We start from the raw sequence: 16,983 nt of genomic DNA on the forward strand, positions 1-16,983 counted from the left end.
GGCTTTGGAGTCAGAGGTCGTGGGTTCAAATCCCAGCTCCGCCAATTATCAGCTGTGGGACTTTGGGCAAGTCACTTCTCTGGGCCTCAGTTCCCTCATCTGGAAAATGGGGATTGACTGGGAGCCCCCCCATAGGGCAACCTGATCACCTTGCAAGTTCCCCAGCACTTAGAACAGTGCTTTGCATGTAGTAAGCGCTTAATAAATGCCATCATCATTATTATTATTGTTATTAGCTACAGTGCCAGGCACTGTATTGAACGCCGGGGTAGATACAAAGTCGGACACAGTCCGTGTCCCACAAAGGGCTCATAGTCGTAGTCATTTTTCATTCATTCATTCAGTCGTATTTACTGAGCGCTGACTGTGTGCAGAGCACTGTACTAAGCGCTTGGGAAGTACAAGTTGGCAACATATAGAGACGGTCCCTACCCAACAACGGGCTCAAGCAGCGGTCAGTCAGTATCATAAGGTTTGAATATTGGGTGTCATGGGGATTGGGTGTTTAGTTGAAGAGAAAAGGAAGCAGTGTAGACTAATTGATGGACCCCTGGGTGACCTTAGTCGAGTCATTTCACTTCTCTGTGCCTCCTCGTGTCCAAGAATCCCCATTTTACAGATGAGGGAACCGAGACACCTGTGGGCCCTTGGTTCTGTCCAACCGGAATAGCTCGTATCTGCTCCAGCGCTTAGTACAGTGCCTGCCACATAATATGCACTTAACAAATAGCATTAAAAAAATGGGTGTCGGTAGGTAACGCGAGATGCGAGATTGCGGTGGTTTTTCTTATTCACGGGAAGAGCCAGTGAATAATAATATAATAATAATGACATTTATCATCATCATCAATCGTATTTATTGAGCGCTCACTGTGTGCAGAGCACCGTAAGCGCTTACTATGTGCAAAGCACTGTTCTGAGCGCTGGGGAGGCTACAAGGTGATCACGTTGTCCCATGGGGGGCTCACAGTCTTAATCCCCATTTTACATTTGAGGTCACTGAGGCTCAGTGGAAAGAGCCCGGGCTCTGGAGTCAGAGGTCATGGGTTCGAATCCCGACTCTGCCGCATGTCTGCTGTGTGACCTTGGGCAAGTCACTTAACTTCTCTGAGCCTCAGTTCCCTCGTCTGTAAAATGAGGATTAAGACTGTGAGCCCCACGTGGGACAACCTGATCCCATCGTATCCCCCCAGCGCTTAGAACAGTGCTTTGCACATAGTAAGCGCTTAACAAATGCCATCATTATTATTATTATTATTATTATTATTAAGTGACTGGTGAAGGGCCTGGGTTGGGGCGAGGGATGGAGGAGACCTGAAGTCCTGGCGATGATGATGGTGATGATGGCATTTGTTAGGCGCTTACTATGTGCCCAGCACACTGTTCTAAGCGCCGTTCTTGACGGTGAGCCCGCTGTGGGCAGGGATTGTCTCTCTTTTATTGTAATAATCATAATCATCAGTCGTATTTATTGATCGCTTACTATGTGCAGAGCACTGTACTAAGCGCTTGTACTACTAATAATAATGGTATTTGCTAAGCTCTGACTGTGCAAAGCACTGTTCTAAGCGCTGGGGGAGATACAGGGTCATCCGGTCATCCCACGTGGGCCTTCGCAGTCTTCAGCCCCCATTTTCCAGAGGAGGCAAACTGAGGCCCGGAGAAGCGCCTGGCCCAAAGTCACCGGGCTGACCCGTGGCGGAGCCGGGAACCCCCGACTCCCAAGCCTGGGCCCTTGTCACCGAGGCCCCGCCGCTTCTCTCTCGGCCATCGCGGTGGGGGTATCCAAACCATGCTCGGGGGTCTCTGCCCTTTCCTGTTGGGCTACCCCAACCCCGTCCCCCGTTTCAAGCGCACTGCAGGCAGGGAGCGGGGGGCTGGTTTGGAGGGAAAGTCGGGACTCTGTCGCGCTGCCCCCCAAGTCCTCCCACTCGTGACGAAAACCTGCCGGTCTCAGCTCCGCAACATCGCCAAGATCCGCCCTTTCCTCTCCATCCCAACCGCTCCCCTGCTCTTTCAAGCTCTCATCCTATCCCGCCTGGACTACTGCATCAGCCTTCTCTCTGATCTCCCATCCTCGTGTCTCTCTCCACTTCAATCCATACTTCACGCCGCTGCCCGGATTATCTTTGTCCAGAAACGCTCTGGGCATATCACTCCCCTCCTCAAAAGTCTCCAGTGGCTCCCAATCAATCTGCGCATCAGGCAGAAACTCCTCACCCTGGGCTTCAAGGCTCTCCATCACCTCACCTCCCTTCTGTCCTTCTCCATCGCAGCCCGCACCCTCCGCTCCTCCGCCGCTGATCTCCTCCCCGTACCTCGCTCTCGCCTGTCCCGCCGTCGACCCCCGGCCCACGTCATCCCCCGGGCCTGGAATGCCCCCAATCCCTCTGCCCATCCGCCAAGCTCTCTCTCTTCCTCCCTTCAAGGCCCTGCTGAGAGCTCACCTCCTCCAGGAGGCCTTCCCAGACTGAGCCCCTTCTTTCCTTTCCCCCTCGTCCCCCTCTCCATCCCCCCGTCTTACCTCCTTCCCTTCCCCACAGCACCTGTATATATGGATATATGGTTGTACGTATTTATTACTCTATTTATTTATTTATTTATTTTACTTGTACATTTCTATCCTACTTATTTTATTTTGTTGGTACGTTTGGTTCTGTTCTCTGTCTCCCCCTTTTAGACTGTGAGCCCACTGTTGGGTAGGGACTGTCTCTATGTGATGCCAATTTGTACTTCCCAAGCACTTAGTACAGTGCTCTGCACATAGTAAGCGCTCAATAAATACGATTGATTGATTGATTGATTGATCCTCCCCAGGGCCTGGAATGCCCCCAATCCCTCTGCCCCTCCACCAAGCTAGCTCTCTTCCTCCCTTCAAGGCCCTGCTGAGAGCTCACCTCCTCCAGGAGGCCTTCCCAGACTGAGCCCCTTCCTTCCTCTCCCCCTCGCCCCCCTCTCCATCCCCCCGTCTTACCTCCTTCCCTTCCCCACAGCACCTGTATATATGGATATATGGTTGTACGTATTTATTACTCTATTTATTTATTTATTTATTTTACTTGTACATTTCTATCCTACTTATTTTATTTTGTTGGTACGTTTGGTTCTGTTCTCTGTCTCCCCCTTTTAGACTGTGAGCCCACTGTTGGGTAGGGACTGTCTCTATGTGATGCCAATTTGTACTTCCCAAGCGCTTAGTACAGTGCTCTGCACATAGTAAGCGCTCAATAAATACGATTGATTGATTGATTGATTGATCCTCCCCAGGGCCTGGAATGCCCCCAATCCCTCTGCCCATCCGCCAAGCTGGCTCTCTTCCTCCCTTCAAGGCCCTGCTGAGAGCTCACCTCCTCCAGGAGGCCTTCCCAGACTGAGCCCCTTCCTTCCTCTCCCCCTCGTCCCCCCCTCCATCCCCCCCATCTTACCTCCTTCCCTTCCCCACAGCACCTGTATATATGGATATATGTTTGTACATATTTATTACTCTATTTATTTGTCCATATCTATTCTATTTTATTTTGTTAGTACGTTCGGTTTTGTTCTCTTGTCTCCCCCTTTTAGACCGTGAGCCCACTGGTGGGTAGGGACCGTCTCTCTATGTTGCCAATTTGGACTTCCCAAGCGCTTAGTCCGGTGCTCCGCACATAGTAAGCGCTCCATAAATACGATTGATGATGATGAGCCGGTCCCCGCCGCCGAGCCCGCCGGAGGTGGACCGCGGGCTCCCTCCGGGCCGGGGACGTTACTGAGAGCGGGCGTTGTGTCCGGCAGGGAGACGGAGACGGCGGCGGCGATCCGGGAGCGGCCCCGGGCCAGAATGAGCCAGGATGGATGAAGCGGGCGCCCCGGCCCTGCTTCCCGACAGCCTGCTCTACCAAATCTTCCTGAACCTGGGCCACGCCGACGTACTGGCCGCCGGCCTGGTTTGCCGCCAGTGGCAGGCCGTGGCCCGCGACGAGTTCCTCTGGAAGACGCTCTTCTACCGCTACTACCGCGTGGACCGGCACGTGCCCCGCCATCCGGGTCAGTCGGGGGGCGAGGGGCCCCCAAATCGCGTCGGCACTTCCCCGCGGGCCGACCCCCGGGGGGTTGGCTCAGTGGGAAGAGCGCGGGCTTGGGAGTCGGGGGGCGGGGGGTCGAATCCCGGCTCCGCCACTCCTCAGTCAATCAATCAATCGTATTTATTGAGCGCTTACTATGTGCAGAGCACTGTACTAAGCGCTTGGGAAGTACAAATTGGCAACATATAGAGACGGTCCCTACCCAACAGTGGGCTCACAGTCTAAAAGACAGTGGGCTCACACAGCTGGGTGACTTTGGGCAAGTCACGTCACTTCTCTGGGCCTCAGTGACCTCACCTGGAAAATGGGGATGAAGACCGGGAGCCCCAGGTGGGACAACCTGATTACCCAGTGCTTAGAACAGTGCTTGGCACATAGTAAGCGCTTAACAAATACCAAAATGAGTATTATTAGGTGGGACCCAGGGCAAGTCACTTCACTTCTCTGGGCCTCAGTGACCTCATCTGGAAAATGGGGATTAAGACCGGGAGCCCCAGGTGGGACAACCTGATTACCTTGCGTCTCCCCCAGCGCTTAGAACAGTGCTTGGCACATAGTAAGCGCTTAACAAATACCAAAATGAGTATTGTTAGGTGGGACCCAGGGCAAGTCACTGCACTTCTCTGGGCCTCAGTGACCTCATCTGGAAAATGGGGATTAAGACCGGGAGCCCACGTGGGACAACCTGATCACCTTGGAACCTCCCCAGCGCTTACAACAGTGCTTTGCATGTAGTAAGCACTTAATAAATGCCATTATTATTATTATTATTATTATTTGAGGTTATCTACAGAGAAGCAGCGTGGCTCAGTGAAAAGAGCCCGGGCTCTGGAGTCGGAGGCCATGGGTTCAAACCCTGGCTCTGCCAGTTGTCAGCTGTGTAACTTTGGGCAAGTCACGTCACTTCTCTGGGCCTCAGTGACCTCATCTGGAAAATGGGGATGAAGACCGGGAGCCCCAGGTGGGACAACCTGATTACCTTGTGTCTCCCCCAGCGCTTAGAACAGTGCTTGGCACATAGTAAGCGCTTAAAAAATGCCAAAATGAGTATTATTAGGTGGGACCCAGGGCAAGTCACTACACTTCTCTGGGCCTCAGTGACCTCATCTGGAAAATGGGGATTAAGACCGGGAGCCCCACGTGGGACAACCTGATTACCTTGTGTCTCCCCCAGCGCTTAGAACAGTGCTTGGCACATAGTAAGCGCTTAAAAAATACCAAAATGAGTATTATTAGGTGGGACCCAGGGCAAGTCACTTCACTTCTCTGGGCCTCAGTGACCTCATCTGGAAAATGGGGATTAAGACCGGGAGCCCCACGTGGGACAACCTGATTACCTTGTGTCTCCCCCAGCGCTTAGAACAGTGCTTGGCACATAGTAAGCGCTTAACAAATACCAAAATGAGTATTATTAGGTGGGACCCAGGGCAAGTCACTACACTTCTCTGGGCCTCAGTGACCTCATCTGGAAAATGGGGATTAAGACCGGGAGCCCCACGTGGGACAACCTGATTACCTTGTGTCTCCCCCAGCGCTTAGAACAGTGCTTGGCACATAGTAAGCGCTTAAAAAATACCAAAATGAGTATTATTAGGTGGGACCCAGGGCAAGTCACTTCACTTCTCTGGGCCTCAGTGACCTCATCTGGAAAATGGGGATTAAGACCGGGAGCCCCACGTGGGACAACCTGATTACCTTGTGTCTCCCCCAGCGCTTAGAACAGTGCTTGGCACATAGTAAGCGCTTAACAAATACCAAAATGAGTATTATTAGGTGGGACCCAGGGCAAGTCACTACACTTCTCTGGGCCTCAGTGACCTCATCTGGAAAATGGGGATTAAGACCGGGAGCCCCACGTGGGACAACCTGATTACCTTGTGTCTCCCCCAGCGCTTAGAACAGTGCTTGGCACATAGTAAGCGCTTAAAAAATACCAAAATGAGTATTATTAGGTGGGACCCAGGGCAAGTCACTTCACTTCTCTGGGCCTCAGTGACCTCATCTGGAAAATGGGGATTAAGACCGGGAGCCCCACGTGGGACAACCTGATTACCTTGTGTCTCCCCCAGCGCTTAGAACAGTGCTTGGCACATAGTAAGCGCTTAACAAATACCAAAATGAGTATTATTAGGTGGGACCCAGGGCAAGTCACTACACTTCTCTGGGCCTCAGTGACCTCATCTGGAAAATGGGGATTAAGACCGGGAGCCCCACGTGGGACAACCTGATTACCTTGTGTCTCCCCCAGCGCTTAGAACAGTGCTTGGCACATAGTAAGTGCTTAACAAATACCAAAATGAGTATTATCAGGTGGGACCCAGTCCCCGTCCCACATCATCATCATCATCAGTCGTATTTGTTGAGCGCTTACTATGTGCAGAGCACTGTACTAAGCGCTTGGGAAGTACAAATTGGCAACATATGGAGACGGTCCCTACCCAACAGTGGGCTCACAGTCTAAAAGGGGGAGACAGAGAACAAAACCAAACGTACTAACAAAATAAAATAAATAGAATAGATATGTACAAATAAAATCAATAGAGTAATAAATACGTACAAACATCTATACAGGTGCTGTGGGGAAGGGAAGGAGGTAAGATGGGGGGCATGGAGAGGGGGACGAGGGGGAGAGGAAGGAAGGGGCTCAGTGTGGGAAGGCCTCAATCCCTATTTTACAGATGAAATAACCAAGACCCAGAGAAGCGAGGCCACTTGCCCAAGGTCACCCAGCACACAGGTGGCGGAGTCGGGATTGGAACCCAGATCCATCCGACTCCTAGGCCCGGGCTCTTTCCTCGAGGCCGGGTCGCTTCGGCTGGAAAAGTCCGGGCGGGCCGCGCTTCCGAGACCTCGCCGCCCCTTCTGGGAGGACCGGATTTCCAGGGGGGGAACGCCGGGAGGTCAAGGGTCACGGGTTCCCAGCGAGGGGCAGCCTTAGATGGTGGAGGAGAGAGGAGAGGTCGGGTCTCTGCCCCTCACCCTCTCCGTACTGGGCACCCAAAACTCCGGCTCTGTAGCCTCCCTTCCCCGCCCGGCCACTGTCTCTTGGGCAGACCCCCCCAGTCCCGTCGATCTGGGGGCCGCCGAAGAAGCTGTGCAGTGCTCTGCACGTAGTAAGCGCTCAATAAATACGATTGATTGATGGATTGATTGAAGAGTAGAACTCAGTACGGAGGGCTTTGAGATCCCCGAGGGGAGGCGGTGAAGAATGAAAAGATCGAAACGGACCCGGGGGGGGGGGAACCCGGCTCAAGAAGTCGGCCCGGGGTAGGGTCTGGAGAGGATGGACGCGGAGAAACAGAGCATGGGGCCCAACTAGCTCAGCGCGGCAACCTGGGTAACGCTTCACTCATTATTTTCATCATTATAATTAATCAATCAATCAATCGTATTTATTGAGCGCTTACTATGTGCAGAGCACTGTACTAAGCGCTTGGGAAGTACAAATTGGCAACACATAGAGACAGTCCCTACCCAACAGTGGGCTCACAGTCTAAAAGTACCGATAATTACTGTCGGTGACATTCGTTAAGCGCTTACTACGCGCGAAGCACTGTTGTAAGCGCTGGGGAGGTTACAGGGTGATCAGGTGGTCCCACAGGGGGGCTCGCAGTCGTCTTCCCCATTTTACAGGTGAGGGAGCTGAGGCCCAGAGAAGTGAAGTGACCTGCCCAAAGGTCGCCCAGCTGACAATTGGAGAGGCAGCGTGGCTCAGCGGGAAAAGCCCGGGCTTTGGAGTCGGAGGTCGGGGGTTCAAATCCCGACTCCGCCACACGTCTGCTGTGTGACCTTGGGCAAGTCACTTCACTTCTCTGAGCCTCAGCTGTAAAATGGGGATTAAGACCGTGAGCCCCACGTGGGACAACTTGATCACCTTGTAACCCCCCCCACCCAGCGCTTAGAACAGTGCTCTGCACATAGTAAGCGCTTAACAGATGCCATTATTATTATTAATTGGCGGAGCCGGGCTTTGAACCCATGACCTCTGACTCCCGAGCCCGGGCTCTTCCCGCTGAGCCCCGCTGGTATCCGTTGAGCACTAATTCAGGGCTAAGCCCCGGCTTGGGATCATCAACCCGAACGCGGTCCCCGTCCCACGTGGGGCTCCCGGCCTCAAAGGGAAAGACGGCGGATCTTTAATCCCGTTCGGAAGCCGCGGTCCAGGAGAGGGAAGGGACTCGGCCGAGGTCACCCAGCAGGCAAGTGGCGGGGGCCGGATTAGTAGCCGGGCTCGCCGCCTCTTGGGCCTCCCGTCGAATCGCTTCGGACGAGCTTCCCGTTCCTCCCGCTTGCGCCCGGAATTGGTTCCCCGCCCTCGGCCCGGAGCTTCTCCTCGGTTTGTCCGGAGGGAAGGTTGGCAGGCCCCGTGGCCCCCGGCCGGTCCGCCCGTGTCACCGGCGGGATTGGGTGTATCCCAGCTGCCGTCTCCTGGTACGAGGAATTCCGGAGGCTCGCCGACACCATCCCCTGCGTAGAAGTCCAGACCCTGAGGGAACACAGCGACCAGGTGCTGCACCTCAGCTTCTCCCGAAAGGGCCTCCTCTTCGCTTCCTGCTCCAAGGACTGTACCGTCAAGGTGAGACGGGCGCTCCTCACCCCCCCCGGGACCGCGGCAGGCGAAGGCGCGAAGCCCCCTCCCCGCCGGGACCCCTCTGCCCTCTTCCCCCAAATCACCTCGGTCAGTCGAGCGAGTCAGTCGGTGGGATTTACCGGGCGCTCACAGCGTCCGCAGCACTGTAATAATAACAGTTACGGCATCTGTTAATCAATCAATCAATCAATCGTATTTATTGAGCGCTTACTATGTGCAGAGCACTGTACTAAGCGCTTGGGAAGTACAAATTGGCAACACATAGAGACAGTCCCTACCCAACGGCGGGCTCACAGTCTAAAAGGGGGAGACAGAGAACAGAACCAAACATACCAACAAAATAAAATAAATAGGACAGATATGTACAAGTAAAATAAATAAATAAATAAATAAATAAACAAAGCAAGGTCATCATCATCATCAATCGTATTGAGCGCTTACTGTGTGCAGAGCACTGTACTAGGCGCTTGGGAAGTACAAATTGGCAACGTATAGAGACGGTCCCTACCCAACAGCGGGCTCACAGTCTAAAAGGGGGAGACGGAGAACAAAACCGAACATACTAACAAAATAAAATAAATAGGATAGAAATGTACAAGTAAAATAAATAAATAAATAAATAAAGCAAGGTCATCATCATCATCAATCGTATTGAGCGCTTACTGTGTGCAGAGCACTGTACTAGGCGCTTGGGAAGTACAAATTGGCAACGTATAGAGACAGTCCCTACCCAACAGTGGGCTCACAGTCTAAAAGGGGGAGACGGAGAACAAAACCGAACGTACTAACAAAATAAAATAAATAGAATAGATATGTACAAGTAAAATAAATAGAGTAATAAATATGTACAAACATATATACGGGTGTTGTGGGGAAGATAGAATAGATAGAATAAATATGTACAGGTAAAATAGAGTAATAAGTACGTACAAACATATATACATACACCCAGGTCATTTGGCCTTCCAAAGACCGCTTTGGCTTAGTTTGCTCCAAAATCAATTTGGAGCCCAGGCTTGGGAGTCAGAGGTCATGGGTTCAAATCCCGGCTCCGCCGATTGTCAGCCGTGTAACTTTGGGCAAGTCACTTCACTTCTCCGGGCCCCAGTTCCCTCATCTGGAAAATGGGGATTGACTGTAAGCCCTCTGAGGGACAACCTGATCACCTTGTAACCTCCCCAGCGCTTAGAATAGTGCTTTGCACGTAGTAAGCGCTTAATAAATGCCATCATTATTATTATTATAATCGGGTTGGTCACGGTCCCTGTCCCTCACAGGGCTCACGGTCTTCATCCCCGTTTTCCAGACGAGGGAAGCGAGGCGCAGAGAAGCGAAGCGACTTGCCCAAGGTCACACAGCAGACAGGTTTTGGAGCCAGATGAGAACCCGTGATCTCCCCTGTCTCCCAGGCCCGGGCCGTAGCCACCAAGCCATGCTGCTTGTGAGCCCGCTGTTGGGTAGGGACCGTCTCTATATGTTGCCAACTTGTACTTCCCAAGCGCTCAGTACAGTGCTCTGCGCACAGTAAGCGCTCAGTAAATACAACTGAATGAATGAATGAATACTGCTTCAATTGGGAGACCCATCCCTGCCCAAAAAGAGCTTATAGAAAAGCAGCGTGGCTCAGTGGAAAGAGCCCGGGCTTGGGAGTCCGAGGTCATGGGTTCGAATCCCAGCTCCGCCACACCTCAGCTGGGTGACCTTGGGTCGCTTCACTTCTCTGAGCCTCAGTTCCCTCATCTGTAAAATGGGGATGAAGACTGGAAGCCCCACGTGGGACAACCTGATCACCTTGTATCCCGCCCCAGCGCTTAGAACAGTGCTTTGCACATAGTAAGCGCTTAACAAATGCCATTATTATTATTATTGTAGTCTACGGGGGCAGTTTACACCCGCTCCCAAGAGCTCATGGGAGAGCTTCAGGGAGCTCACCAACTTCCCTCTCGGCTGCTCTCCCCTGAACTCGTACCCTGATCATCATCAATCATCATCAGTCGTATTTACTGAGCGCTTACTATGTGCAGAGCACTGTACTAAGCGCTTGGGAAGTACAAATTGGCACCTCCGCTTGATCCCTCCGCTATATTCCCTCCGGTCGACAAGGCGGCAGGCATCCAACCGATCGCATCAGAACCCGTTGTCCTGCGGGCCGGGAATCTCCCGGCTCGTGTCATCCGGAGACTTCAAACTTCCCCCTTTTGACCGGAAGATTCTGGGGAAGAAGAGGTTCGCCTCCGGACGGAGAGGATGTGGTCCGATCCAGTCCCCACTTGGGGGCCGCTGGAAATAAATTATTTATATTAGTGTCTCCCATTCCAGAGCGTAAGCTAGTTTTTTTTTTTTTTGTTTGTTTTTTATAATGGCATTTATTAAGCGCTTACTATGTGCAAAGCACTGTTCTAAGCGCTGGGGAGGCTACAAGGTGATCAGGTTGTCCCACATGGGGCTCACAGTCTTCATCCCCATTTTACTGATGAAGTAACTGAGGCCCAGAGAAGTGAAGTGACTTGCCCAAAGTCACACAGCTGACAATTGGCAGAGCCGGGATTGGAACCCGTGACCTCGGACTCCAAAGCCCGGGCTCTTTTCCACTGAGCCACGCTGCTAGTTGTGGGCAGGGAACGTGTCTGCCGGTTCGGTTGTGTTGTCCTCTCCCGCGCGCTCTGCACGTAGTAATCAATCAATCAATCAATCGTATTTATTGAGCGCTTACTATGTGCAGAGCACTGTACTAAGCGCTTGGGAAGTACAAATTGGCAACACATAGAGACGGTCCCTACCCAACAGTAAGCGCTCAGTAAAATGGGCTCGGAGGTAGGGTTTCTAATAATAACGATAATTATTGTAGGATTAAGCGCTTACCGTGTGCCAAGAACTGTACAAAGTGCTGGGTAGATAGTCAGTCGATTGTATTTATCGAGTGCTTACTACATGCAGAGCATTGCATTAATAATAATAATAATAATAAAGGTATTTGTTAAGCGCTTACTATGTGCAAGCCCTGTTCTAAGCACTGGGGAGGTTACAAGGTGATCATGTGGTCCCATGGGGGGCTCACAGTTTTCATCCCCATTTTCCAAATGAGGGAACTGAGGACCAGAGAAGTGAAGTGACTTGCCCAAAGTCACCCAGCTGATAGTTGGCGGAGCCGGGATTTGAACCCATGACCTCTAACCCCAAAGCCCGGGCTCTTTTCACTGAGCCATGCTGCTTCTCTGTAGAGAATCTCAAATAATAATAATAATGGCATTTATTAAGTGCTTGCTATGTGTAAAGCACTGTTCTAAGCGCTGGGGAGGTTACAAGGTGATCAGGTTGTCCCACGGGGGGCTCACAGTTTTCATCCCCATTTTCCAAATGAGGTCACTGAGGCCCAGAGAAGTGAAGTGACTTGCCCAAAGTCACCCAGCTGATAGTTGGCGGAGCTGGGATTTGCACCCCTGACCTCTGACTCCAAAGCCCGGGCTCTTTTCACTGAGCCATGCTGCTTCTCTGTAGAGAATCTCAAATAATAATAATAATAATAATAATAATAATAATGGCATTTATTAAGCGCTTACTATGTGCAAGGCACTGTTCTAAGCGCTGGGGAGGTTACAAGGTGATCAGGTGGTCCCACGGGGGGCTCACAGTCTTAATCGAGAAGCAGTGTGGCTCAGTGGAAAGGGCACGGGCTTTGGAGTCAGAGGTCATGGGTTCGAATCCCGGCTCCGCCACGTGTCTGCCGTGTGACCTTGGGCAAGTCACTTAACTTCTCTGAGCCTCAGTTACCTCATCTGTAAAATGGGGATTAAGACTGTGAGCCCCACGTGGGACAACCTGATCACTTTGCATCCCCCCAAGCGCTTAGAACAGTGCTTTGCACATAGTAAGCGCTTAACAAATGCCAACATTATTATTAACATTATTATTAATCCCCATTTTCCAAATGAGGTCACTGAGGCCCAAAGAAGTGAAATGACTTGCCCAGAGTCACCCAGCTGACAGTTGGCGGAGCCGGGATTTGCACCCATGACCTCTGACTCCAAAGCCCGGGCTCTTTCCACTGAGCCACGCTGCTTCTCTGTAGAGAACCTCAAATAATAATAATAATAATAATAATAATAATAATAATAATGGCATTTATTAAGTGCTTACTATGTGTAAAGCACTGTTTTAAGCACTGGGGCGGTTACAAGGTGATCAGGTTGTCCCACGGGGGGCTCACAGTCTTAATCCCCATTTTCCAAATGAGGTCACTGAGGCCCAGAGAAGTGAAGTGACTTGCCCAAAGTCACCCAGCTGACAGTTGGCGGAGCCGGGATTTGAACCCCTGACCTCAGACTCCAAAGCCCAGGCTGTTTCCACGCTGCGGAGCCCAATCCAACAGAATTAGCAGAAACGTTCCCTCCCTGCAAATTAATCGGGTTCACAGTTTGAGAAGGGAGAACGGGGATTGAATCCTCATTTTGCAGGTGAGGGGACCGGAGCACAGAGAAGGGGAGTGACCCACCCAAGGCCACACAGCAGACAAGTGCTAGACCTTCTAGACTGTGAGCCCACAGTTGGGTAGGGACCGTCTCTATATGTTGCCAACTTGGACTTCCCGAGCGCTTAGTCCAGTGCTCTGCACACGGTAAGCGCTCAATAAATACGATCGATGATGATGATGAAGTGACGGAGTCGGGATGAGAAGGCCGGGCCGGGGATCTTTCCGCTGGGCTTTGTTCCCAAAGGCCAAGTCAGGGAAGGAGGGAAGGAGGGTGGCAGCCCTCCCTGCTGAAGAGGAGCCGCTCGCCGTCCTGAGAGCTTTTACTTCCGGAGAAATCGGATGAAAACCTCAATGATAATAATTACGGTATTTGGTAGGTGCTTACTATGTGCCCAGCACTGTTTTGAGCAGTGGAGTAGATACAAGGTGATCAGGTTGTCCCCCATGGGGCTCACAATCTTAATTCCCATTTTACCGATGAGGTAACTGAGGCACAGAGAAGTGAAGTGACTCACCCAGGGTCACCCAGCAGACGAGTGGCGGAGCTGGGATTAGAACCCACGTCCTCTGACTCCCAAGCCTGCGGTCTTGCCACTAATAATAATAATAATGATGGTATTTGTTAAGCGCTTACTAGGTGCAAAGCACTGTTCAAAGCGAACCGTAATGAGAATAATTACGGTATTTGGTAGGTGCTCACTATGTGCCAAGCACTGTTTTGAGCAGTGGAGTAGATACAAGGTGATCAGGTTGTCCCCCGTGGGGCTCCGTCTTAATCCCCATTTTACCGATTGAGGTAACTGAGGCACAGAGAAGTGAAGCGACTCACCCAGGGTCACCCAACAGACGAGTGGCGGAGCCGGGATTAGAACCCACATCCTCTGACTCCCAAGCCTGCGGTCTTGCCACTAATAATAATAATAATGATGGTATTTGTTAAGCGCTTACTAGGTGCAAAGCACTGTTCTAAGCGCTGGGGAGGTTACAAGGTGAACAGGTTGTCCCACGAGGGGCTCCCAGTCTTCATCCCCGTTTTCCAGATGAGGTCACTGAGGGCCAGAGAAGTGAAGTGACTTGCCCAAAGTCACACAGCTGACAATTGGTGGAGCCGGGGTTTGAACCCCCGACCTCTGACTCCGGAGTCCGGGCTCTTTCCACTGAGGCAGGCTGCTTCTCTGTAGAGAACCTCAAATAACAATAATAATAATAATAATAATAATAATAATGGCATTTATTAAGTGCTTACTGGGTGCAAAGCACTGTTCTAAGCGCTGGGGAGGTTCCAAGGTGATCAGGTTGTCCCAAGGGGGCTCACAGTCTTCATCCCCATTTTCCAGATGAGGAAACTGAGGCCCAGAGAAGTGAAGTGACTTGCCCAAAGTCACACCGCTGACAATTGGCAGAGCTGGGATTTGAACCCACGTCCTCTGACTCCCAAGCCTGTGGTCTTGCCAATAATAATAATAATAACAATTATAATGGCATGTATTAAGTGCTTACTAGGTGCAAAGCACTGTTCTAAGTGCTGGGGAGGTTACAAGGTGATCAAGTTGTCCCACGGGGGCCTCACAGTTTTCATCCCCATTTTCCAGATGAGGTCACTGAGGCCCAGAGAAGTGAAGCGACTTGCCCAAAGTCACACAGCTGACAATTGGCGGAGCCGGGGATTCGAACCCATGACCTCTGACTCCAGAGCCCAGGCTCTTTCCACTGACCCACACTGCTTCTCTGTAGAGAACCTCAAATAATAATAATAATAATGGCATTTATTAAGTGCTCACTACGTGCAAAGCTCTGTTCTAAGCGCTGGGGAGGTTCCAAGGTGATCAGGTTGTCCCACGGGGGGCTTACAGTCTTCATCCCCATTTCCCAGATGAGGAAACTGAGGCCCAGGGAAGTGAAGTGACTTGCCCAAAGTCACCCAGCTGACAATTGGCGGAGCCGGGGTTTGAACCCACGTCCTCCGACCCCCAAGCCTGTGGTCTTGCCACTGGGCTTAGTACAGTGTTAAGCGCTTAGTACAGTGCTCTGCACATAGTAAGCGCTCAATAAGTACGATTGATGATAAATTGATGATAAATACGATTGATGGGCCTTCCTGCTAACTAACGACCAACAGGAGAATCCCGGGCCCCGCCGGCGATCACTCCCGCCCTCTCCGGGAGCGATTTGAGGTTCCGGCCTAAGTGTCACCCCGACGTTTTCCCATCAAACTCACCTGCCGCCCCCCCTTAGCTCTAAGAATCGCACTTCATCCTCCCCGAGGGGCCTTTCTGGCGTCATCACCATCAATCGTATTTATTGAGCGCTTACTACGTGCAGAGCACTGTACTAAGCGCTTGGGAAGTACAAATTGGCAACATCTAGAGACAGTCCCTACCCAACAGTGGGCTCACAGTCTTAAAGGGGGAGACGGAGAACAAACCAAACATACATATATCATCATCATCAATCGTATTTATTGAGCGCTTACTATGTGCAGAGCACTGTACTAAGCGCTTGGGAAGTACAAATTGGCAACATCTAGAGACAGTCCCTACCCAACAGTGGGCTCACAGTCTAAAAGGGGGAGACGGAGAACAAAACCAAACATACTAACAAAATAAAATAAATAGAATAGATAGGTACAAGTAAAATAAATAGGGTAATAAATATGTACAAACATATATCATCATCATCAATCGTATTTATTGAGCGCTTACTATGTGCAGAGCACTGTACTAAGCACTTGGGAAGTACAAATTGGCAACATCTAGAGACAGTCCCTACCCAACAGTGGGCTCACAGTCTAAAAGGGGGAGACGGAGAACGAAACCAAACATACGAACAAAATAAAATAAATAGAATACATAGGTACAAGTAAAATAAATAAATAGGGTAATAAATATGTACAAACATATATCATCGTCATCAATCGTATTTATTGAGCGCTTACTATGTGCAGAGCACTGTACTACGCGCTTGGGAAGTACAAATTGGCAACATACAGAGACATCCCTACCCAACGTTGGGCTCACAGTCTAAAAGGGGAAGACAGAGAACAAAACCAAACATACTAACAAAATAAAATAAATAGGATAGGTACAAGTAAAATAAATAAATAGGGTAGTAAATATGTACAAACATATATCATCGTCATCAATCGTATTTATTGAGCGCTTACTATGTGCAGAGCACTGTACTAAGCGCTTGGGAAGTAAAAACTGGCAACATCTAGAGACGGTCCCTACCCAACAGTGGGCTCACAGTCTAAAAGGGGAAGACGGAGAACAAAACCAAACATACTAACAAAATAAAATAGATAGGTACAAGTAAAATAAATAAATAGGGTAATGAATATGTACAAACATATATCATCGTCATCAATCGTATTTATTGAGCGCTTACTATGTGCAGAGCACTGTACTAAGCGCTTGGGAAGTACAAATTGGCAACATCTAGAGACGGTCCCTACCCGACAGTGGGCTCACAGTCTAAAAGGGGGAGACAGAGAACAAAACCAAACATACTAACAAAATAAAATAAATAGAATAGATAGGTACAAGTAAAATAAATAAATAAATAGGGTAATAAATCTGTACAAACATATATCCATATATACAGGTGCTGTGGGGAAGGGAAGGAGGTAAGACACGGGGGATGGAGAGGGGGACGAGGGGGAGAGGAAGGAAGGGGCTCAGCCTGGGAAGGCCTCCTGGAGGAGGTGAGCTCTCAGCAGGGCCTTGAAGGGAGGAAGAGAGCGAGCTTGGCGGGTGGGCAGAGGGATTGGGGGCATTCCAGGCCCGGGCGTCCAGCTAGCCGATCCCGCCTCCGTGGATGCCGTGGGCCAGGGGTCCGGAGGTCCTGCCCAGCCCTCTGGT

The 16,983-nt window shown here is 50.8% G+C and overlaps 1 protein-coding gene across 3 annotated transcripts in view; it reads left to right on the forward strand.

Moving 5' to 3' along the window:
- FBXW5 (F-box and WD repeat domain containing 5) overlaps nucleotides 1-16,983 on the forward strand; it is a 44,024-nt gene that overhangs the window by 6,806 nt on the left and 20,235 nt on the right. For 2 of the 3 annotated variants that reach the window (XM_038767765.1, XM_038767767.1), the window contains exons 3-4: nucleotides 3,772-4,023; nucleotides 8,480-8,637. In XM_038767765.1, coding sequence (XP_038623693.1) covers nucleotides 3,828-4,023; nucleotides 8,480-8,637 — 354 coding nt within the window. In that variant the 5' untranslated portion in view covers nucleotides 3,772-3,827. The remainder of the gene's footprint in view (nucleotides 1-3,771; nucleotides 4,024-8,479; nucleotides 8,638-16,983) is intronic. The other variant, XM_038767766.1, reaches the window with a different exon arrangement.

This window comes from Tachyglossus aculeatus, chromosome 27, assembly GCF_015852505.1.
Source record: "Tachyglossus aculeatus isolate mTacAcu1 chromosome 27, mTacAcu1.pri, whole genome shotgun sequence".
Classification (NCBI taxonomy): domain Eukaryota; kingdom Metazoa; phylum Chordata; class Mammalia; order Monotremata; family Tachyglossidae; genus Tachyglossus; species Tachyglossus aculeatus.